General features: G+C 40.2%; 1 protein-coding gene across 2 annotated transcripts in view; it reads left to right on the top strand.

Annotated features, from left to right (window-relative positions):
* Positions 1-6,495: 6,495 nt before the first annotated feature.
* NOX4 (NADPH oxidase 4) overlaps positions 6,496-24,528 on the top strand; it is a 107,695-nt gene continuing 89,662 nt past the window's right edge. The window contains exons 1-6 of one of the 2 annotated variants that reach the window (XM_082784718.1): positions 6,496-6,586; positions 7,186-7,281; positions 20,452-20,562; positions 21,559-21,643; positions 22,346-22,443; positions 24,400-24,427. In XM_082784718.1, coding sequence (XP_082640844.1) covers positions 6,530-6,586; positions 7,186-7,281; positions 20,452-20,562; positions 21,559-21,643; positions 22,346-22,443; positions 24,400-24,427 — 475 coding nt within the window. In that variant the 5' untranslated portion in view covers positions 6,496-6,529. The remainder of the gene's footprint in view (positions 6,587-7,185; positions 7,282-20,451; positions 20,563-21,558; positions 21,644-22,345; positions 22,444-24,399; positions 24,428-24,528) is intronic. The other variant, XM_082784719.1, reaches the window with a different exon arrangement.

The raw sequence follows: 24,528 nt of genomic DNA, 5'->3' as shown, positions 1-24,528 counted from the left end.
TGGTTTGGCTGGCTGAATCCCATACCACCTTTTTTCTCCAGGCTAAGCAGATCTTACCCCTTCACCATGTTTGCATTACCCAACTCCTCGGCAAGTGCAGATGTAAGTGTGGCAACCTGCCTTAAATCTGTACTGGCTTGGCATGTCCCAAATGTTGTTTATGTTGGATTTTTTTTTTCCCCTTTTGTTCTAAACTTTCAGCTGCATGTGGGCATTTGGGGATGTTTGTGTCTCCAGCAATAGCATGTAGCACACTTTGGATTCCCTATCTGTAGAGGTGGCAAGACTCATCTTGAAGGCAGCCTAAAGGCATCTTTCAGAAGGCAAACATTAGGAGCCTTTTAAGATAATTAGGGGAGAAATATCTGAATTGCCCTTTTCTGCATTCCCATGTGAATTTCTTTCTCCAATGTAGAGACAGCTGTGAACTTCCATGGAAGCAGTCTACACTAGTGATTCGAGCAAGTTTTTCAGACACAAATGTAATCCTAGATTAAATAAAAGCAATAAAACTTGACTAGACACTTTTGCAAGAGGATTCTGAGGTGTGACAATGTGAACAAAGAATGAGCTCTTGTTCTGGTGGGAATTTCTAGTGTCTGGGATATCTGACCAAAATTTGGTCCCATTTTTATTTTGCTATTTTAAAGTGCTTTTCCGATTTTACTTTTTGGATCACAGATAAAAGTCAGCTTTAGTCCTCGGAGCTCCTTTGTTAGTTCCATGCCCTCCTTTGTCCTTGCAATTCCAATCTTTTTCCTGCCCTGCTAACTTTGTAGTAAGAGGACAGACACCAGTTTGGCAGAGTTCATGGAGAAGAACACGCCCATCTCTCAGATCTGCAGTTTTGGTTCTTTTAACTTCATACTATTACAAGGAAAAAGTTTTTCCAAGAATTGGGCAATTATGAATGTTTAGTCAACATTGATATTTGTGATGCTTGCAAAAGTATGTTGTTGCATTTTGTACTGTAGTCTTCAGGAGTTTCTGTAAACTATGCTCTGTAAACTGTAAGAGCTGTAGCTTGTACTGTAATTGTTTAACATTTTTCAGTTAACTGGGACTGACGTGTTCTCGATGAGCCCCCTGGGAAACTTGGATAGTGCAGATTATTTGGCACTGATCTTTCTGTCTTGGCACTGGATCAGGATGACCTGGTACAATGTGAGAGTGCACTATGCCACCTTGGATGCAGAGATGTAAAATAATGTTTGATTTTTTGTCTTGAGTATTACTGTGCACTCTTAACCAGCTTTCCCCTTCCACTTGAAAAGTGGCTGTGCTGATATGACTTCTTGCCCAGATTTTACTTATTTCTTGGGTAGTTCCAAGACTCAGTTATTAATAATTCCATTAAATCTTTGGCTTCCCTTTGAAGGACATCACTTTTTTATTAAGTGCATATCACAAGGGATTGTTATTCAGTGGTGGTGTGTTGGTATGATTGTTCGATAACTTTTTTCTTTTCCACACCAGCTCTGTTCAATAGCCTTTATACATGGCTTGGAAGCATTAGTAATCTTCAGTGCAGCACTGTAACTAAATTGGCAAATGCAGTAACTTGGCATATAAGCACAGAAATATCCTGTGAAGTATTAAGATTCTAGTACTCCTACATATAGTATTAGTGAAGCTGATTTTGGACTGTTATATAAAAAGTTGGTTTCCCCCTTCAGAAAGGAAGATGAAATGTCTTCTGAAAGACCTTCAGCTCTGGAAACCCTGCCTCAAAGGAAAGAAATAAGAACTGAATGCTCAGTCTATTCAGTTAACAAGGAAACAGTTAAAAAAGTGACAATATAATGCTATATGAATCTGAAAGTGTATTTTTGAGGGTAGATTTGTTTTGGTGTAACATCAAAATACGTGATAATGCCTGTGCTCCCATAATGGTTTTAGTCTTGTTTGGTCTAAAAATATAAAATCATAGGATCATAGAATCTTTAAAGTTGGAAAAGACCTCTGAGATCATCTGGTTCAACCATCCCCCAACCACCACTATCACCCAGCAAACCATGTCCTTTTTTTTAAAAAAAAAAACACAAAAGTGAATAATTAATAAAGGAGTCATTTAGCATGGTAGGTTGTGTTTCTTTCACTCTGCAAGAGTTTTAAAATAAGGCAAGCTATTTTTCTAAAAAGAATTCCTCAACTCAAACGGAGTTGGTTGGCCAAATACAGAAATAATCTCTAGAATGCCTGTTTGGGGGATATAATAATTTCTTTAACCTCTAAAATCAATGCAAGATATGTTTTTAACCTCTGCACTGTTCTCAGGCCTGGTTCCCACTCCTACTGAAATCAAGGAAAGTCTCAAAATTTGGTGTAAGGTGGATTGAACCTAAAGCCTTTCAAAAAGGTATAAGATGCTGTGTATTCATTATCCCTAGATATGGGGTTCAGTTCTGAAGCAAGTGTTTGAGAAGGTCTTCCAAACAGTTGGAAAAATAAATGTAACTGACATTTCTCTCAAATTGTTGTGGAATGCACTCCAGCTGTATTTATTATACACATTTTCCTTGTGTGCTATGTGCTTGCATTCTTTCATGATGAATGATGTTGCCGTGTGTTGGAGTTGTCATGCTATCTTTCTTGTTTGAATCAGGAATGTGTAGGAGGTTATTTGAGGACAAAATACTGTAGAACCTTCTGTCATATTTTTGAACTTATTTCTTGTAGCAGGGAGCGGTGTCTGAGTGGCTTGGTCGAGGGGAGATTTTCAACTGAAGCAAAGCATGACCTGCTAATGCTACACTTGTGCCTTGCTGCTGCTTTTGCTATGTCTACGAGAATTGAGAATCAGACCTCCACTTACCGTTGCCTGATTCCTTGTTTCAAGTCTTTGTACATAGGTTTTGTTTTCTGACAGGTAAGGCAAAGAGCAGGCCTGGGCCATACTTAACGCTCCTAGACACCGTGGCAGCTGTAAATAATACATTGCTGTGAATCACTGTAGCTTCAATGAAATTAATAAACTTGGCTGTCACCCAAACCTGGAGAAGCATTTCACCCTAGGGAGGCCTCCGAGTCAGTCAGGAAACATACGAGAAAGAAAGTTGATCTTGTGGTATGCAGCAAATGTAAAGATCCAGTTTCAAAAAAGGAAAGAAATGACACAACATGTAATGCCATAAAAAACACATGCCGTTACACAGGACATTACTCAGATGGCACAGACCTTAATAGGGACATGCATTTTGATTGCTATTTTACACTTTTGTTGTGCCTACACATTAGACTAACAGGAAATAGATAAACACAAACAGCATGTAGCCTAAATTTAATAAGAAAGTTCTACAAAATACAAGTTGTTTATGGGGAAACCTGTCAGTTTCTGTCTTCTCACATGATTTCAGTTTTCTCCTGAACATTTTTAATTTGTTCAGTATTTCGTCTTCCAGTGGAAAATAAAATAGAACCAGTGTCCCAAATCTCCTCTTCCTCAATGATCATCTCCCTTCCGTAGATGCATGATGTTACCACTTGGCCAGCCTCCCTTTCTGATTTTCCTTCTGCTCCTCCCCATGCTTTCCAGGATGCACAGTGGCTCACTTGGAGGTTGCTCCCTTCCTTGATCCTGGTGAAGTGCAGTGGTTAGGAAACCTCCCTGGGATGGGAGTGCAATGGCTTCAGTTATTTGTGCTCCAGCTATCCCACTGCTGGGCAAGTGCTTCAGCTGTTAGGCTGAAACAATTTTTCCCATGCTCTGTAGTGAAACCAGTAAAACATTTCCCTCTCTTCCCATGAGCCCAATATTAAGGATAAATACTGGGCAGAGTGGATCGGTCCCCTTTGGGATGCAGGCAGAATTCAGGGGCTTGCCTTCCTAAATCTAGATTGCAACAGAGCCAGTGTGGTCCCCAGATCTCTCTGCAGACTTGATGAATGCAGTGTCATCCTCACAACATGGGTGGTCACTGCAGGAGTTTGCAGGATGATCATACTGTGCTGAAAGATGGAGATAACTAGAAGTTTGGATGATTAGATTCTCGATCACTCTCAGGTACTTGAGGAAAATTTAGGCACCAAAAGCCTTTTAAGCCATATTTCTAATATATAACACATCTCTAATACAACACATCTCTAATACTACAACACATCAGCGAAATAGTGTAAGGTAACTGGATAAGCTCTGGGAGAGTAGATTTGAGTGTTGCACATGTTGATGGGATGTAGACTTGAAGGTGAGTGTGCAGTCAGGGTGACAGCTGATGCGGGAGAAACAACCTTGCAAGAAAAAGTAGGTACTCAGTCCTTAAGAGGGACTGCCTGCTTTGACAGTGGTGTGTCCAGCTGGTAGAACAAAGCAAAAAATTGTTCTAACTGGCAAATGGATGTTCAGGAGGACACAAAAAGATGAGCTGGTGCTCAAATGATGTTTAAGAGTCATATAACTTTTGCAGTTCTTCAAGTTATAAGTAGTATCTACAGCCATTTCTGACTACTCCTTCCAAGAAGTTTAAAACACATGCTCAGATATCTGTGGGGTTGTTTAAAACAGAGGAAGAAGACAGAAACTTCCAGAAACACCTGTGAAGGCATGTTGATTCAGCCACCTGCAAACCGCATTTTCTGTGGAGGAAGAACAAAGTTGTCCTAAGGTCAGCCCTGCTTTCAGTCAGCCAACTTGGGACACCAGTTCAAAAACCTTCGCTGTTCCTAGGGAGAAAGAGGGAGACATTTTCTACAAAAGCACATTCTTCACTGTGTACCTAGAAATACTGTAGGATCCAATGCTGACAGGAGCATGAGTCATGTACTCCACGTGCGGTGTGGTGATCGTAAGTGGGCAGTAAAGTACAGTTGCCGGAGTGTGAGTCATCAGCTTCATGTGAGTGGGCAGTCAAATCCTGCATGAGCTGATTTTCCAGAGACGTTTCTAAGGGTATTTTGAAGTATAGCATATGGCACAGGCAAATTATTTTGGTTTTGTTTGTGCTTGCTCAGGCTTGAGCTATAGCCAAGGCCCCATGTTATTAGGCATGACATATCCTACAAGTTTTATTTTCTGTCATTCTGGCTTTGACATGCTTGTCTAGGGAAATTTCATCATCTGGTTCTCTGTAAGCAGCTTCCATTTGTCTTTATGTTCCAACAGAAATGAGGAAATGAGTGGAAATAGCAAGCAAGATACATAAACTATGGTATTTCATTTGCAGTTAGTGCTGTTTTGGCATCAAACTATGGTTCTGGTGAGTTTTAAATTTCCAGATACGTATTTTTTCTTTCACCAACTCTCCTTTTAAGGTCATTTGATGATGCAAAATAACTGCTCTACTCTGTCCTGCTTTTCCAAAACTTCACCTTCTGCAGCTGCAGAAATCCTGCCACTATCTGAGACTGGGCTCCTGCCACAACCAAAATACCCCCAGCTGACTTTCATAGGAACCACATCCTACTCATACACCTTAGGGGCACACATAGGTCAGGCACTCTCCGTCTTTATAGGGACTGGAAAAGGATGGTGCTTTGCTTCCTCCCAGTTTTATCTGGACCCTTGTTGTCTGGATCATAAGGCATGGCAACTTTCCCAGTTGTTAGAGGAAGGCAGCCAGCTCAAGCTGGACTGCATGAGACTTCTGTGGGCTGCTCTTTGGACTTGGCATCTCCTGGAGAAACCGGCTTGCTCCGCTGTCAGCTGTCACCGCTGCTATCTCAAGGAGCAGCCCTGTGCACCACAATGCCTGCTACGGAGTGGAAGCTCCCCTGGTGGCTCACAAGAGGCGTGAAAGCTGCTGGCAGCAAAGCTTCATTTAAAGCTTTCATGTTAAAATCAGTATCCGGTGCGACCTCCATTCAAAACCTAAGCCAAACCAAAACCTGATCACACACTGGTAGCTAGGTGGAGGAGTGAGAACCTGGGCACCCCTCCTTGTGCCGGGGTGGGATTGTGCCCCATCCCTGGAGGTGTTCAAGGCCAGGCTGGATGGGGTTTTGGGCAACCTGGTCTTGTGGGAGGTGTCCCTGCCCATGGCAGGGTGGTGGAACTGGATGGTGTTTGTAGGGTCCCCCTAGAGCCAAGCCCTTCTGTGCGCAACACAGCCGAGACGAGGCAAGCTGAGGGGCTCGGTGCCGGGACCTGAATCCCACCTCTTCCCCGGCCACCTGAGGGAGCAGGATGGAAATGACACCAGCAGGAGCTGCCCAAGGACCTCACGGGCGGCCCTAAGAGCGGCTCCTCGGGCGGCCTCTTTGTTTTTCCCCTGAACCCTCTCGGGGGGGGGGGGGGGGGGGGGGGGGCGGCCGCCGCCGGGCTCCCCTGATGGACCCCGGGCTGACCGCGGACAAAGGGGCGGCGGGGCCGTGTAGGGGCTGTGTAAGGGCCGTGTAGGATCGCAGCGCACGCCCCGGCGGCCGGAAGACAGGGCGGGTGGTGAGGGGTGGGGAGAGGGGGAGGACCGGCTGAGCCCGGCTGAAAAGGAGGGCTCGCCCTCCTGTCGCACCCCCAAAACCCCTTCCCGGGTCCTGCCGCTGGTTTTTGTGGTGGGCAGATCCCCTGCACGCCCTCCCCCCCCCCCCTTGAGGCACCATGGCGGTGTCCTGGAGGAGCTGGCTGGCCAACGAGGGGAGCAAGCACCTCTTTTTGGTAGGGCTGCCGGGCGCCTCTGGGGAGAAGGGGTGAAATGAGGAGAAAAGGGGTGAACGAGGGGTGAGCCGAGGAGAAAGGGGGGTGCCCGGAGCCGTCCCGGTGCCGGGGGTGCCTTAGGGGGTGGCGGCGGGAGGCGTGCGGCTGCCGCTGGGCTGCACACGTGGGGGCGTTTGTATTTGGGACAATGCCGCTGCTGGCCGCCTTCGGGGGGAGAATTTGGGGAAGAAGGGAGGTCGGGGGGTGTGGGGTGGCACTCTTCCTGCCTTTGTGTCGCTTTGTTGCCCGTTTGTGTTCCCAGGGTCCCGAACGGCGGTAACCGGCTGGAGGCAGGGGGTGGTGGTACTGCAGGAGCTGTGCCGGCGGTGGCCGGTGCTCACTCACCGAGCTGCACCTCTGTGGCTTCTAGGGGCAGTGAAACTTCCCACCCATCACTTCTAGGGTGCTGCTTTTAAAGTATTTCTGTTAAATGCCAGTTTTGTTCTCTCATTCCAGTTAAAACTCTTTATGAAACTATATGCATATGACTTACTAATGAAATGAAAACTGGAAAGTTTGTGTGTATAACTTCCACTGACAATCTCTTGTTTCTCTTTTAGTTTTTATGGCTCTCTCTCAATGTGTGGCTCTTCTGGAAAACCTTCCTGCTCTATTATCGAGGGCTCCAGTACTATTATTTGCATCAGATGTTAGGGGTGAGTGACCCGGCCGTTCCTTTTTGCTCTGGAAGTTGGGATGCTGGGAGAAGGGAAAGGGGACAGAATGAGTTTGCTAATCAAGGATGACACAAACTGCCTGCAAAAGTAGGGAAAGATCCAGTAGGAAATTACTGGGAGGCTGCTGACAGTTATTTAGGAGTAGAAAGTTGACGGTGTTGAAAAAGAGTCACTCAAGTGTGGGACTTTCTCCTCCTTTCCTCCCTTCCCACGTCCTCAGCTGCAGGCGGTCTCACAGGACTCAAACATGCTCTGCAGACCGGAGCTCAACTTTTGTCATCAAAACATTAGCCAGGCTTATGGGCTTGTGCTCCTTTTAGTCTTAATTTGCTGAAGGAACTCATGAGATTGAAAAGAACTAAAAACTTACCAAGTTGTCATCCTCTTGGATTCTATGTTCTGTGTAAATCTTTGTCATTACATGTAATTTTAGTTTTATTTTCTGAAAAGAGTCTTGGAATCTGAATGGTTTACTGAAGTTTTGTATATTTTAATCTGGCAAGAGTAACATCCACAACTACCACAACAACCCAGAAAGATAACTTTGGGAAGTGATATAGGGGTCTGTCCCATATCCAGTTACACGGTCGTGGTTGCTTGAAATGACTTCTGACCAAAGAGGCGGATTAAGCGATAACAATTTTATGAAAAATTCTATAAGGTTGCTCAGTATTTTAGAATTCAAGTACAAATAAAGGAATAAGGTGATGCTTTGTGACACTGTGCCATTCTTGGTAATGGATTTCAATAGTCAAGTTGACATGGTGCTGAAGCACAGATGATGCACATCCTAACCTGCTGTAGAACTTCCAGGTTTTATGTTTGGTAGATCCCGGGTATATTTTTTTCATATGATGGATAGCATTGCCATGGCTAACCAGGTCCATAAGTTTTTGTGAAACTTGCTTGAAAGTGAGTTGGATAGATTATACTTGTCTCTATTTTTTTTTTTCCCTTCTGGCTGACTCAGTTGTGTTCCAAGAAGTGAATCTTAGCAAAGGAAGTGCAAAAGCACAGGAATTAAAATACTTAAATACTTCATGATTATGATGTTTCATGGGAAAAAACATGAAAACATGTTTAATTTTATGATAATGTCCAATGGCTTTGCAGCCCACTGCATCCATTTGGGAAGAGATTTTGTTCCTGGCAGAGCAAGTCAGTTGTTTATAAAGTGAATGTTCCTGGGTCAACATGTTGGGCCAGATTGTCAGCTGATATCAATCAGCAAAGTTCCTTTCAATTCAGAAGACTTGTCTGCCTTATACCAGCTCATCGTCTGGCCTTTTTTTCTGGTTTTCTTCCGCTTCAAAATCAAAAACACACAAAGTAGTACAATGCAGTTGAATCTGGGTATTCAGAACCTGTGAGATGATTCAAGCGACAGATTCATTGTCTTGGTTAGGAGTTGATGACCAGAAGGCCATGTATTTGAGTTTGTCTAACACGACATCTTTAACTGTGGAAATTTAGACATTTTTTTGAAATGAGGAAAGTGAAGTCTAAAAAATACTTTTAGTCAAAGCTCCAAAAGTGATTTAGAAACTTTGAAAACATTAAAGACTAAAACATTCTCAAAACTCGCTTAGTTACAGTTTGTCTAAATGCAACTTTTGGATGCCAAAGTTAGGTTTCTCCTTTCTTTTTAATATATTTATATGTGTGCATAAATCATACAGATTGGGCTCAATTTTTCCAAGCCTTGCAAAACAATTTTAGCCTCTTCAGGAAACAGGGAGTAAGCACAGCCATACTACAGCTGCTTTTAAAAATCCATGTGGATTTTTGCACCTCTGCATTCTGTACATTGGTTTGCATAGCCACTGGCCATCTCTTGGCCTGTCTCCATAACCATCCTGAGTTCTTTTCCATACATTGGTGAGTGGTTTGTGCTGTCTCTGTAAGCTATTTCTTGCTGTTTAAAATTTCTGACATCTAGATGAAAATTCTTCAATTGTAATTTAACAGTTGTTGTGTTTTTTGTTTGTTTGTTTTTATCTTAACAGGATGAACTTGTTTTACAAATACTTTCCTGAAAATTAGTTCCTTTTTCCAACAAGGCAACACCTAATGGCAGAAAGGAATGGCTGCGTTTTTTAATTAAAAAAAGTCTCTTGTTTCTCAGTGAGGTCTATTCAAGATTTTTTTTCTCTTTATATGTTGTGTTAAAGTAAAATCTTCTTAAGAATTTGCTCACTTGCAGCACTAAAAGATTTACAACTACTTATTTTATTGTTTAGCAAGTAACAGGACGAAGGACAAGAAGAGTTGCTGTAGGAAATCAGATTAAGATATAAAATGCAATCTTGGACTGAATATCCAGAATATATTCAACTCTGCTGTGTTTTCATGCCATTTCTTCTTCATTCTTATGTGAAGAAGAATGAGGTTGTTTTTTCCTCAGTGGTCACTGAAATGGTTCTCTTTCTGTCAGCCTTCTACAGAGGAAAGCTCAGTTTTTTTCCATGCCAGTTGTATCTATTGCAACCTTAAACAAGATACTTAGCATGGGGTTTTAGAATTATTTTACAATTATTTTGACAATTTAAAAATTATTATCTGAACTCAGATATGTCTGTGAATCTTTCTGATACTTAATTCTACATATGCAAAAAGGCAATAATAGCACAGTGATGTCCAGGGAGCCCAAAGAGAATAAATAAGTCAGAGACAGTGATGTGGTTAGGAAGAGCACATCATTCTACACCACAAAATTTAGTGGTTAAATTTATGTTGTCAGACATCACCACTTTGTTCATTTTGAGTCTTGCTGAGGAGGCCATGAACTCTTTGCTGTGGAATCTCCATCCCTGGAGGTTCTCAGGAAAATAGAATTATTTAGGTTGATCCTTCAAGGATCATCAGGTCAAACCATGAACCTTACCTACCGAGTCCGTCACTTAAACATGTCCCTGTGTTTATGATACAACAAGACATAGTAGACATGAATTACAGAAAGGAAAATTCATAGATAACTTGATGTGAGTCCAGAATTTTCATTATTGGAGGTTTTGTCTGCTCAGTCAGATAAATTGACCAGATGATTTATTTCCTTGCAGACTTCCAGATTTATCCCTTCACGTAATCTTGGCTTTTTTTTTTTTTTTTTTTTTTCCTCCCCAAAAACTTGCTTGCATCTGACCAACAAATTTAGTCCCGTGTTCAGTATTGGCCTTACTGTAGAACTCAAACCTTGCTTTTAACAGTGTTAAACAAAATACCTTTTTCTTGGTGCTTGACTTCAGCATTAGACTCATTTTGTCATGGCATAAAAGGTCTTTCTTTCTTTCTTTCTTTTTCCCTCACTAGTCCCTGATCAAGTAACTCTAATGTAGTCAAATGGACATTAATACATGAGATAAGCTTCTGGGTTTCACACCGAAGTGGAGAAAACGCATTCTCAGAAAGGGTCTTCTTGGAAAAGGATCGAATAACTGAAAATGGGTCTGAAAAGGAAAGTGCTTTCTCACTTTTTTTAATCTATACGGTTGCTGCCTTCTTACTGTGCTGGCTGTACTGTGCATTACATTTATGTCATCTTTATTTACTACCTGGAATACATTCTGGATGTTCTAGCATCAAGTGGAAATTTGTCTCTGCTAATTTATTATGACAGTAAAGATTTTGGTAATTTTGCCAAATTCTGCTTCCATTGATCCTTATGCATTGGCTGTGTAGCGTGTTTTCCCCCACACATGTAAGCATTGAAGGGAGCTATGTATCTTGACCCTTTATATTTTTTAATGTTAGTGTGTTTCTGCTACTTAATTGTTTTGTAAGTAGTCTATTTGGGATTTGTTTTTCAAGGTGCTACATGTAGCAAAAATATTTACTAATAGAGTTAGGTTACTATGGAACTGTATGTAAACAGGATTTCCTTGTGAAGACTGAGGCCATTAATCCACAAGACCTCTTTATAGTCCCCTTAAACTATAAACAGATCTTTTCTTACTTTCTTTTTGCCTCATTCATGATTTCTTGTCTGCTAAAACATTTTTCTTTCATCCCTCTGTCCTTCCTGGACATTCCACAGATCAGCATTATTGCTACGATTAGTTTCAGTTATAAACCAATGTGTTTATAATATGTTATTTTGTGACATATAGTTCTTGTATTTACTTGTTTTTTGTTGTCATTGTTTGTGTTGTTGTTTGTTTTTTTTTTGTTTGTTTGTTTTTTAAGGTCAAGTGGCAGTTGTCCTGTGAAGGACATCTAAATTGCTACCATTTATGAAAGAACTTCCACCTTTGAAGAACTTCTTGTGAAACTTTTAACAGTTGGGAGTATAGTAGAGCTACCTCATAAATGAGTGTTGGAATTTTTACTGCTGTGTATGTTAAAAATACTGTGTCCTGTTGATATCACTGCTCCTACTTCCAAGATGATCACGGTGTAATACTTTGTAGAACAGGGCGAAATTATGGCCAAAATGTTTCTTTGTAGGTTTCCTGTAGTAGGCCAGCAATGGCAGGTCTTAAAATAGCTTCATTACATTCTAGAAGACTGTTTTTACAGACCATATTATCCACTGTGTTATGGTAGGGGGAAATCATTCAGCATAAAGGGGGCCTTAGTAGCAGGTGTAGGATCACTTCTGTGTGGCTGTGACTCAGATATGGCAATAAGCAACTTACTGCTGTGGCTCTGTGTTGCAGTGTGTTGTGGCCCTCCTGGGGGGCTTAACTATTCTGAATCTCTAGATTTCATGACTGACCTTCAGTAGTTGAGATCTTGCATCTTGCATGATCAACCTTTCAAGCTGTTGTTGCAAATTAACACATAAAATGCTGTCACACTTTTATATCGCTGCAAAATGGTGAGTCAAACACTTGATCTGGAAGATAACTTGTAATCTCTTCCAGGCCTTGAGTGTGTCATTCTGCCTGGCACAAAAATAAACCTGTAATTTAGCAGCACTGACAAAAGTATTTATTAAATTTCCTGGGGTCAGGATTATAACAGATTAAGTTAACCGATTAATAAATATGAACATTTAGTCTGAGGTCTAAGTGAATGCACTATTTTTGGAGATTATCTGAGAAGTTGAAAGCTAATACAACATTCCAGTTTAAAGTGGTTGCTTTCTTCAGATTGTGTGACTGATTTAAGCAGAATGAGGAGTGTATCTAACACAAAGGGACTGTATATGAAATGAGAACATGACCTAAATATGTGAACAGATAGAGAAGGAAAGTCATTAAGGAATACCTGATAGGTGAGGTTTAAGTGAACAGTGGTAATACTGATTCTCATTAGTGCAGGGAAAATAAACCATGTTACATTAAAGAATTAAAAATGCTGTTGCCATCCACTCCTGATATTTCTCCATTTCTATAATGTCATATCCAAGTTCTGATTCACAAATACATAAGAAAAAACTGAGCTTGGGACTTGAGTTGACATAGAGAACTGAGATTTTTTTTTAAAAGAACTGCTGTTTTTTTTGTTTATGTGTAATATATTTTTCTTTACTAGTGTGATTCAAATATGTTACACTATTTAATCTTAAAGTAATTTTAAAGGATTGCAGTACAACAGGATGTGATTTAACGTAGTCCTGCCTTGAAACCTTCCATCTTCACGAAGAAGACCCAGTCAAACTTTTTTAGAAGTTTTCACATGTTCCAATAGATTTCTACTACCCTTACATTTTTCTTTCATTCAGCTGCTTTTTTTTTTTTTTTTTCCTTCTAAATCTCCAGCTAGATTTGGCATGCCTACAGGGTAATATTTCTATCCTGTGCAATTAAGATCTGTCCTTCATCTTAGATTCTGTGCTCTGTTATTCAAAACAAGGAATACTCTATGAAGAAAAGGAAATCAGGTGAGATGGAGGCACAGTGTGCAGCACAATTTATCCCACCTATGAAAATAAATATTTTTAGCAGCTCTGGTACTGATTTGGGGAGATGATCTTCAGAATAGAACATGTTGCTTATGGCTCTTCCCACAGTCATTGAAGTTGTTCGGAATCCTAGAATCATAGAATATCCCAAGTTTGAAAGGACTCACAGGGATCATCAAGTTCAACTCCTAGAAGATTGAGGAAGTTCAAAGGAGGGTGGAGGGTCTAGTGAGAGAGAGAGAGAGAGAGACAGTATCAGGTATGATGTCTCTTCTCCATCATGACTTGGTTAGGATTGTTGCACATAAACAGTGAAGGCATGAGAATCAGAGAAATGTCACTTAGGGAAGGATTTGTGATAGTGTGCCATTTTTTTTCTTACAAGGTAGTCTTAAAAGGTGAGGTAGGGTAATATATGCTGAAGTCTTTCTAAATTCTCCTCTCCAGTGCATTTTGCAGCCACATATTGAATATTGGATTTTTCTGCACAGCAGTTGAATCTTACATTCACTGTTTGGCTAACAAACTGGGGCAATTCTGAGGTATGCAGTAAAGTATTTTAGCCCTCAAACAAATACTCGAAGTTTTTGCCTAGCTATGGAGAAGCACATTTTCATAACTTTGCTACTGGCAACACTCAGAACATGTGATGAAAACTGACTCTCTGCTTCTCTGTTCTACTTAGCATGTTGTGTTAGCATGCAGTGATATGTAGAGTACATGCACTATATATCTCTGGAGCCTTTTTCTGCTGCTGTGTAGAAGGAAAAATCTGATTGCTTTATACTTGCCTGGAGAATAAATCTTGCCTAGTTTTTGGGGTACCAGCTTCACGTTTATAGTGAGTCCAGTTCTGTGCTATGGGTGCTGCAGGTTTCCTCTGTGAATTTGATTAATCCCTTAGTTTTTCTATGCTTCTTTACCCCTCCATGAAACAGGATAACAACATGTGTTGTACAGGGTATGCAGAGTACAGAAGGAGATTGTCAACTGCTTAGATTTGGTATCAGTGAAATTAGATGAAGGAGAGCGTCCAGCAGAGGTTTTGGGAATGTGTTTTATTTCTCTTTCTGATCCTAAAGCAATTTCATATGCTACTAATGTGAAATAACACTTTTTTTTTCTTGACACAATGATAATCTTAGGGAGAAGAGAGGATTGTATTTCTCTTACTTCTGAGCTATAATGAGGCTATATATTCTCTTCTAGAAGCAATGAGTTGCCTGGGAGCAAAATATCTTCTTTTCATTCTATTGTTGATTAACAATTCAGCAATGCACTATGTTAATTTGTTTCTATGCCACCCAGGCAATGCAAAGGAAATCAAGAAAGAGACCACTTGGAAACCATTTGGAAAGAATTAGTTTCATGGGGATATTTTAAGCCTTTGGATATATGTTAAGAGTAAACTTAGTACTCTGTTATTCTTCTGGGTCTTGCATGAATTGTGATTCTAAGAATTGCTGACTGTATTTCTTTACCATTGTTTTCAAATTGTTCATGAGCTTGCTTCAGCAAACATTGGTTCATTTAAGCTTTACTCTGAAGAAATAAAATTGGACATTCATGAAACTATCTCAATCACACTTTCCCAAAAGTGCACTGCATTACTGGGAAAATTCATTTCCTGTTTTTTTTTTCCCCCTGTTGTGTATATGTTGATAGTATTTAATTAGAATTAATGTTAGGGCATTGTTCCATAGGAATGGCATTATGAATGAATATGTGCTATTTGTTAAATAGTGGCATGGCAAAACACAAAAGAAGGTTAATAGGATGTCTTCTTTGACAGCCTCACTACAGCATATTGTATTTCAGTGGAGGGCAATATTCCTTCTCCCTTTGCTGCTCTCCATTGTCTATCTGTGTACTTAAAAGTTGCATGTTGTGAGTTGTTCACACAAAACACGAATTTTTTATTACCAGTGAAATCGAAGTGTGACTCCAGTAACTTGAAACAATAGTTTTTTCTTCAAAAACTGGATTTATATGACAAGTAATGCAAAACTAATGATGGACAAGCCAGGCTAGATTTAAAAAGCAAAACAATCCTATCTTTTCAGAAAACCTTGTTTTAAGAAGTTCTCTAGCCACATTTCATGCTATAGTCTCCTTGTGTTTGTGGAAGAACTTGAAAAGCTGGAACCAAGTTTTTCCTTAATCTTTTTCTACTTACAGACGCTTCAAAAATTTTTAGTTAAATTGTGTCATTTTCCTTATTTCTTACAAGAAGTTGTTTTATTCATTTAATAATACATATTTGAAAAGTAACTCTACTTCAGAATATTCCACATCAGACTATTCAGTTGAAGTTTTCCAAATAAAATAGTTGTGCCTGATAAAGGAAGTCTTGGATAACTGATACTTTGCCTGGTTTATGTTTAAACTTGAAGAAAACATTTTTTTTCAGAAGCTCACGATGTATCATGTAGGTCATAGAATAATAGAATATCCTGAGTGGGAAGAGACCCACAGTGATCATGGAGTCCAACTCCTGGCTATACACAGCACCATCCAAAAATCAGACCTTATGTCTGAGAGTGTTATCCAAATACTTCTTGAAGTCCAGCAGGATCCATGACATGACCACTGCCCTGGGGAGCCTATCCCAGTGCCCTACCATCCTCTGGTTGAAGAACCTTTTCCTAGACCCTCCCTTGTCCCAGCTCCATGCCGTTCCCTTGGGTCCTGTCACTGTCCAGAGAGCAGAGCTCAGTGCCTGCCCCTCCGCTCCCCTTGAGAGGGAGCTGCAGGCCGCCATGAGGCCTCCCCTGAGGCTGCGCTGCTCTGGGCTGAACAAACCAAGGGACCTTAGCTGCTCTTCATACATCTTCCCTCTAGACCCATCAGCATCTTTGTAGCCTTCCTTTGGGCACTCTAGTAGACTATGTCCTTTTCATACTGCAGCACCCAAAACTGTATGCAGTTCTTAAGGTGAGGCCACACCAGACCAGAGCAGGACAATCCCTCCCTTGCCCAGCTAGCAGTGCTATGCCTGATGCACCCAGGGTTGGCCCTTTCGGCTGTTGGGGCACACTGCTAGCTCATGTTCAACTTGTTGGCAACAAGAACCCTCACATCCCTTTCTGCAGGGCTGCTCTCCAGCCTCTTGTCCCCCTGACTGTACATACAGCCAGGGTTGCCCCTTCCCTGGTGCAGAATCCAGCGCTTGCTCTTGTTAAACTTCATACAGTTGGTGATTTCCCAGCACTATAATTTGTCTAGATCTCTATGCAAGGCCTCTCCACCCCCAATGGAGTCAACAGCTCTTCCCAATTTAGTGTGGTCTGTAAGCTTACAAGTATACTCTCAAGTCCTGTGTCCAAGTTATTTCACAGAATCATAGAATCACAGAATAGTTTTGGTTGGTAGGGACATTAAGACGATCTAGTTCTAACCTCCTCCCCCGCCATGGGCAGGGACAACTCCCACTAAATCAGGTTTATGAAAATACTAAAAAGAAATGGTCCTAAAATAGAGCCTTGTAGAACCCCATTATAGTGACTGGATCATATAATACGTGACCAAATGAAGTAGTAGCGACTAGGTCGTATAAAAGAAATTACTATCAATTTCTAATTGCTTTACTTAGAGTATCACTTTTTTTTTTTTTTTTTTTTTTTTGGCATTTACCAAGAGCTACAAGAACTGTTAAGTTTACTTCTGAGTTTTGTATAAATGTTCTATATTCTTGTTTTTCAAACCGTGCTCATTTAATCACTGAAATGCTGTAGCACATCAGCAAGCTTTAATAAAACTGCTTATATGCTTCTAATGACCATGGTTTGGATTTATTGCTTTTATGAGGTGTATAGCTCATTTTACATTTCCCTTTAGAGGAAGAATAATTAATGAAAATAGAGATAGTTTTGTATATGCAAGTGGCACATTATAGAGACATTTTACTTGTTATTAAGTTTAATGATTTCAAGGGTACTGCTATTTTCTCTAATAGTCCAAAAATATTTATTGATGTTCTAAAGTCACTTTAAGCTAATGTCGGTAAAGATGGAGAAATACTTATTGTGGTTGTTCACACCATTTTTTAAAACCATGCTTTGAAGTGGAAAGTGAGATTTGGTATTCAGTAACATCTCAGTTGCTGAGGTTATGGTCATTGTAGCTGGTGCTCAGATGTAGTCACCTGGGCTCTGGACCAGCTTGGGGAGTCCAGAGGAAGAAAGACAAGATGATCTGAAGTCTAAAGAACGTGATGTATGGGGGAAAGGTAGCTGGGAAAAAAGATTGTTTAGCCTGTAGCAGCTTCTGCTTGCAGCCTAGAAGGCCAAATGCATCCTGGGCTGCATCAAAGGAGGAGTGGCCAGCGGGTGGAGGGAAGTGATTGTCCCCCTCTGCTCTGCCCTTGTGAGGCTCCAGCTGGAGCGCTGCATCCATGTCTGGATCCCCCAGCACAAGAAGGATGTGGAGCTGTTAGAGAGTCCAAAGGAGGGCCGTGAAGATGGTCAGAAGGCTGGAACATCTCTTCTAGGAAGACAAGATGAGAGAGCTGGGGCTGTTCAGCCCAGAGGAGAGAAGGCTCTGGGGAGACCTTGTTGCAGCGTTTTAGTACTTAAGGGGACTTATAAAAAAGATGGAGAGTGACTCTTTACTCAATCAGATATTAACAAGACAAGGGAGATTTAGATTAGAGATTAGGAGGAAATTCATCACTCAGAGGGTGAGAGGGTGGTGGGGCACTGGAACAGGTTCCCCAGGCTGTGAGTGCCCCATCCCTGGAGGTGTTCAAGACCAGGTTAGATGAGGCCCTGAGCAACCTGATGTAGTGGGTGGCATCCCTGTCCACATTAGGGGGCTTGGAGCTAGATGATCTTTGAGGTCCCTTCCAACTCAAGCCATTCTATGATTCTAGGATAGAAAACCAAAGAGTCAATTAGTAGCTCTCAGGTATATGAAGAGTTACTGCTGGAGGGTAGAGAATATACTTCCGTCTGGGAACAGAATGAAGTTACAGATGAAATAGAAGCAAGGGAGGTTTTATGCAAAGGAAAAAGGACTAACAATTTATTGGAAGAAATAGCAGAGGAGGGGTAGAGTGTAGGAATGGACTAGATTATATGGTCCATTCTAGTCTTATTTTCCTTAACTCATAAGGTTGGAGATGCCTCTGTTATAAACATCCCACTTGGTGTAATTTCTGTAGGATTTTCTCACTAGATATTTGCCAGAGATCACGCTCTATGTGGCAGACAGCAAGGTAGAACATGTTTTCTAGGGTAACTGCTTCTATTCCACATGACCAGCTTTACGAGAAGGTGCTCTTATGACTACTTTGTTTTGTGGAAGCTGGTAATGTCTGGTGAGACAGTCCCTAGTACTCAGGTCTAACTAAATAACATAGAGTAGCCAGAAGAGGAAAGGGATCTGGGTGGAGAGCTTGATTCTTCAGTTAGGTTGAACATCTTTTAGCTTTTGTTTACCTAGTGATCTTGTGCCCAGAGGTACTGCAGAGAAGACAGGGTACATGGGTTACAAATTGTGAGAGCAGGCACAAAGCTGCTTTCCCTTCCAATGGTAAAACCAACAATTTATATACAACATAATCCTTCACGGTGTGGTGTTTTTTTTTTTATATTTTATGATACTGAGAACCTCCTGTCATGACCTTGTGCTAGTGATCTTGCTAGACGTAGTGGATTCCTGTTACTTTTCTTTATTTTAGTAGTTTGTATTTTATCCATTTCTGTAACACATAGATAAGTCTGTAAAAAAGCATGTAATAAGCACTAGGAATTTTCAAACAAAAAGGCTTTGCTAATAATTTTGTAAAAAAAAAAAAATAAAATAAAAAAAATTGTTTTTCTCTGATTATTTCTTCTTGATAAGAAAGATGTGAATGCAGTTGATTTTTTTTTTTTTTTTTTGACTGAGAAATGGTAGATGCCCTCTTTACATGAAGTTCCATAATGGAAAATTGATAAACCTTTAATAACTATTAATTATATGATGTGTATATGTTCAAAACACCTTTTCAGGATTTGAGTTATCTTATGGAATTATGCTGTTTTCTTATTAATTTCTTCAGGAATTGAAAAAATTGTGTTTTAGAGAACATTGTAAGACATACCATTCTAGAAATCTGTTGATATTCTAAAAGCATCTTTTACAAAAGCTAATAAAATGGTAATTCAGCCTAATAGCTGGGAGAACAATGGCATCTTGCTAACTTCTTTAAAATTCATAAATGAATGAGGAACTATAATAAGCTGAAAAAATACAGGGTTATGACATTAATGCATGCTTTGTTCATTTATTTGACAAGTGTTTTTGTTCTAATTATGTAAGTTCCAAATATACCAGTAAAAGCATTAGTGAAATTAGATTTCAATAATTTTCCCAGATAGTGAGTAGTTAAGAGAACCTGCTTTCTTTGGGCCCAAATATCACGTTGAATAGTGTGAATGGATGAGGAGTTCAGTGATGATACCTAATGGTCCTTGGAATAATATTACCATTTCAGTTTAAACAAATCAATATTTTTTTACATGCTTTTCTGGCTTGCTAACTGGAAAATCATTACACTTCTCTTGTATGGCTCTCTAGGTTCTTTACAGTATTTATCCCTCTTTCCTACTTTAATGATATCTGTTGAAGCTTTGGGGTGATTTCTCAGGGGACACTTCTGTTGTCTTAGATATGTTTTGTTGCATGTGGTTGTGAGCACTGATGAGGGTATCGGCTCTTTGAAAAGAAATTTGTCAGTTGCTGACATTATTGCTGTTACTTCTGAGCTGGTGCAGTTCAGCTGAACTCGAATCTTATATCAGTTTCAGTTCTTTATGAATTAAGCTAATGATGAAATTATCTGTCTCTGTTTTATTCTCCTCTTATGCAGCTAGGAAAAAACTGTTGTGAATGGTAGGTAGCTGCTATAGTGCACTTGTGACACAGCATCAAAATGCAAACACTGAAAACCAGGGGACAAAACCTGCTCCTTCATTTCTTGCATGAAATGATAGCCACATACTTCTATACTTCTTAGTTCTTTTTAAGGTCTGGTTTTAATAATTCTTTTAGGGTCTTCAAGGCCAATCCTTTCCCACAAACAAAATTATTTAATATTATTATTTGATGCAAAGGCGAGAGCTGTTTCCTCTCAGAGAACAGGGTAGCATGCCAGGCATACAGTTGTACATGTAAAACATGGTGTAACTCCACTATTCTGATCAGCCAAGAGAACACGGGAGCTGTTTAAGCAGGAATGGAAAGCAGTTTTAATACCGGTGCCTGAACTGTTAAGAGCATTTTTCTCTCCTTATTATCTAACTCTTGCTGTATTTGTTCAGCTAGGATTGTGTGTTAGCAGAGCTTCAGCATCTGTCCTCAATCTCAACTGCTGCCTGGTCCTTTTACCAATGTGCCGTGTTCTCTTGGCCTTCCTCCGAGGGTCTCAGAAGGTAAGCACTGTCCTCAGAACACAACAGGTAAGAAGAAAAGGGCCTTGGTTTATATAAAGTCTAATAATAATAGACAGAAACTGCTACACCACTGTTTATTACACAGTATATGTTGTCATGGTGCAGGTAGCACAGAGATTCACGACAGTTTTAAAGACAGTTGGAGTTGGCTGGCATTATCTGGTTTGATTGGACTTTTAATGTGGGTTTCTTGAGGTCATTTTTGAGGGATGTAGACTTACTGAGAACTATGACCAGATGAGGTCTGCTCCTTCTTTCCCAACTCTAATGTTAAAGCCATCTGTGTCCCCTCTACTGCTTCAATGTAGTATTCAAGAGTGAAATGAGCTTCACCTCTGTGTGACCTGAAGCGTCCCACTGGAGATGATGAAATTTTAAATAAAAATACCCAAGCTGATATATAAGTTACCATGGGAGAATAAAAGTTCAGGAAATCTAAGAGGGCTTGTTTTCTATATCCGTATTCAGTAAACAGTAGTTGAGCTTGTTTATGATTCACCAGTTACTCTGACAGAAATAGACGTAATGCTTTTTGGGAAACAAGTGTTATGTAGATGGCTGCAAACCCACCAGTTCTATTCATTGTGTGACAGTAACAGTAAGATCGGGTGCCTGTAGATGCAATTATACGTAGATCATAGGTGTACACCTCTTTTCCTCTGTTCTGCTCACTTAAGAAGTCAGTGACTCCTAGAACAATTAGTGCAAGAATTTGTGAATTTTAAGGCCAGAATAGACATTATTTTATGGGCTCTTAACATCTTTGTAATAGATAGTAACTTCAATTTCTTCATGAGGACCTCAAAATTGCCTTGTGCTTATAGTCCTGTATTTTTTAGGTTTGAGTACTGTTCTTACAAGGTTATTAAACCTAGTAAAAGCTGAAGGTGCTGTTAAATTGCCGCATTTGCTGTTAGCATTTTTTTTCTTTGCTTTGTTTTAGAAGAGAGATTGCTTGAATTCTTCTCTTATTAGGTTGCCAGCAGGAAAACCAGAAGGCTGATAGACAAAAGTAAAACTTTCCATGTGACATGTGGTGTAACAATATGCATCTTTTCAGGTAAGATTTTATTGTGCCGAGCAGCACCTTGTTTGGGAAACACATTAAACAAAGCAGTATTTTGTGGTTTTTCTTTTACAGTACGTTTGGGGGTAGTCTTGCTCTGTGCTTCCCTGCCTCAAATTGTGAATGCTTTCTCAGCTGTGTGTGGGTTTTGTCTTATTTTTCCTTTAAACACATAAGCTTACACTCTAGGGCTGAGGTTTTCCTTAAAATTCCAGTTTCTGGAAGGAGGAGGCAGGTATATGAAATCAGGTCAAAGTCTGCCGAGTGATTCTAGGTTGTGCCTCAGGAATTTGAGTGAAGAGGCAGGGTGCTACAGATTTTATTGCAGTGGAGGCAAATAGCCTGTTCAGCGAAGAAGAAACATTCTTTGGTGGACAGCTTTGAATGTTGTCTCCCAGCTGAAGCATGATGGTACAGAAATGATTGCTTATAGTGTAAAAAAAAAAATAAATCGTAAAATGCATGCTAGGAATATCTATTACCTGATTTACTACAGAAAAAATATTTCATAGGCCCTGATGCATCTCATGCAGGTGATGGGATTGTTACTTGGCATTTGAGTAGCTGCTTTTCTTTTGTTCAGGGCAACGTATGCCTCTTTTTTATAGATCTCAGCTTTTCTGTTTTTTTTTTTTTTTTTTTTTTTTGTGTGTGTGTGTGTTTTGTTTTTTGTTTTTTGTTTTTTGTTTTTTTTAGTCCTACATGTTGCTGCTCATCTGGTGAATGCTCTTAACTTCTCTGAGAACTACAATGAAGACTTTCTGGCAATAAATGCAGCACACTACCGTGGTGAGGTGAGCCAGCCATCTTTTATATTCTGATTTTGATTATAGAATTTAAATATTTGAGCATTTGTATATCCAATTCTACTGTATGATCCATCCTGTGATCTACACAGCACTGCTGGTTTTGTGTGGTGAAAATACGCTGCCATCTATATGCTATGGATTTTATTTCCTCCTCTGGACAAAACATTTATTAAGAATATGGTTAAACCAGCAGGATTCACACCTATTTGACTATGAGGTGGAAAATATTGCCATCAAGTCCTTTCACTTTGCTCTTTGTTCTCCTTATTGTCTCCTGTTACTCTCTGTTCCTTGAGTGGACCTAGCTGAAAGGCTTCTGTTGTTGGGGAGAACCCATTCTGCATTTCCAGCATTCAGGATATAATGCTGTGTGATATATAAATATATGCTGGGAATTAGAGGACAGTGAGACTTGAGACTAATTCGCACTTTTAAACTGCAACGGGAACTGTAGTATATGCTAAGAGTGGAATTGTCTACATCAACTGGGCTGCAAGCTGATTTCTACTTACGAAATACTTTGTTTGTGTGACTTGTCTGCCTGTGATGCAGATCTTTTGAAGGCATACCAGAGCCCTAGTCCTTTCTGCAGGTGCTTGCTTCTGCATTTGGCACTGGAGAGATATTTGCAGATTTCAGAATTGAGAACAGAGTCCAGAACTTTCTTCCTTGGGTTACGATCAGGTTCTGTCTTGTTTATATTCATTCTAGTCTCAAGTCTACCAGCTTCATTGGGAAAGATTTAGAATGATCCCATCCCAGCTGCATCCTTTCCTGGAAAAGGAGAGCTTGAGTCAGCCCTGGCCCAGAAGGACCAACAACCAAGGTCTTCTACTCCCTGGTGAATGACCTAATCACAGAGCTATTCTATGGGAGACAGACATACCAACACCAACTATTGTGCTGAAGTTCTGGATTGAACTCAAGTGTCTGCATGTGTTAGGAGTGGTCTAGTTAGACATACTCTCATCAGGAAGGTTGCAAGGGTTTCCTCAGGCAAGAACATGCCAGGGAGTGCATGGCAGCCTGTACTATGCAGACCTAAGAATTTTTCAACAGAAAATCGACACAGCAAGTTTTTAGTACCTCTAGGATGAGGTACCTCCTGGATTTTAGGTATTCTAATAGCTCTTTAATATCTCAGAGTAAATTCTGCTTAAACCTATTTTGGTAACTGTTGTGAGCAGTCTGGATGCTACTGTCATCTTCCATTCATGGCTGGAAGAGTGTGTTTACATTTGGATGCAGAGAGGTCAGGGAGATGAATGCTTAGTTTTTCCTGATCTGTGTGAAAATCTGCCATCTCCCTTCCCTGGGTTTTACTGCATTTTTTTTTTTAAAGCTCTTCTCCACAGTGAAGACAAAAATCTCATGAGGCTTAGGACTTGGAGTGAGGCACTTTTCTATGACGATGACAAATCTCCTCTTCCCCTCCTCAGAGAAGTTCTCTGCTTCCATCTTTTCAATTGTGGTGAAGGATACAGGAACATCTGGCCTTATATTGTCAGCTCCTTTGAGTTCAGTCCTGCTTCACTGGAGTCCACTGCAAATCTCTTAGTGATGTAATTGGCAGTAAAATTCTCTTTCATTTAACTTTCAAATCTCTCACTCTTCTGCTCTCTGTATTCCCAAAGGTATGAGGTAACTGAGTTAAGTTAGGCTTTCAACAAATAATTATCTGTAAAATCATCTGAATCCCAGTTTTTCATAAAAGATCAGAATTATCTTCACTGAAGGAATACAAGGGCAAAAGTTTTAGTTTATGTTGAATTGCAGTCACTGTAAACTTTTATCAAATCCATTTCTGCATCCCGAATTAGAGGCTACTTATGCTATCAAGTGTGTGAGCTTTATGAGCTACTTGTTATTATTATTATTATTACATTATTAAATGGATGTAAATCATTTATGTTGACTCTTTTTCCTCTGACTGCTTTTCAGGACCCAAGGAAACTGCTTTTTGCTACTGGTAAGTCTGTTGCAAAACTGACTGAGAAAGTTTGCTGCTTCTTGTCATCACTCTTCAGACAAAACATTTTGATCCTTTGTTTGCATGCCATTTGTTATATC

The sequence above is a fragment of the Aythya marila genome, assembly GCF_965140915.1.
Source record: "Aythya marila genome assembly, chromosome: 1".
NCBI lineage: Eukaryota > Metazoa > Chordata > Aves > Anseriformes > Anatidae > Aythya > Aythya marila.
This window is presented reverse-complemented; position numbering and strand designations above follow the sequence as displayed.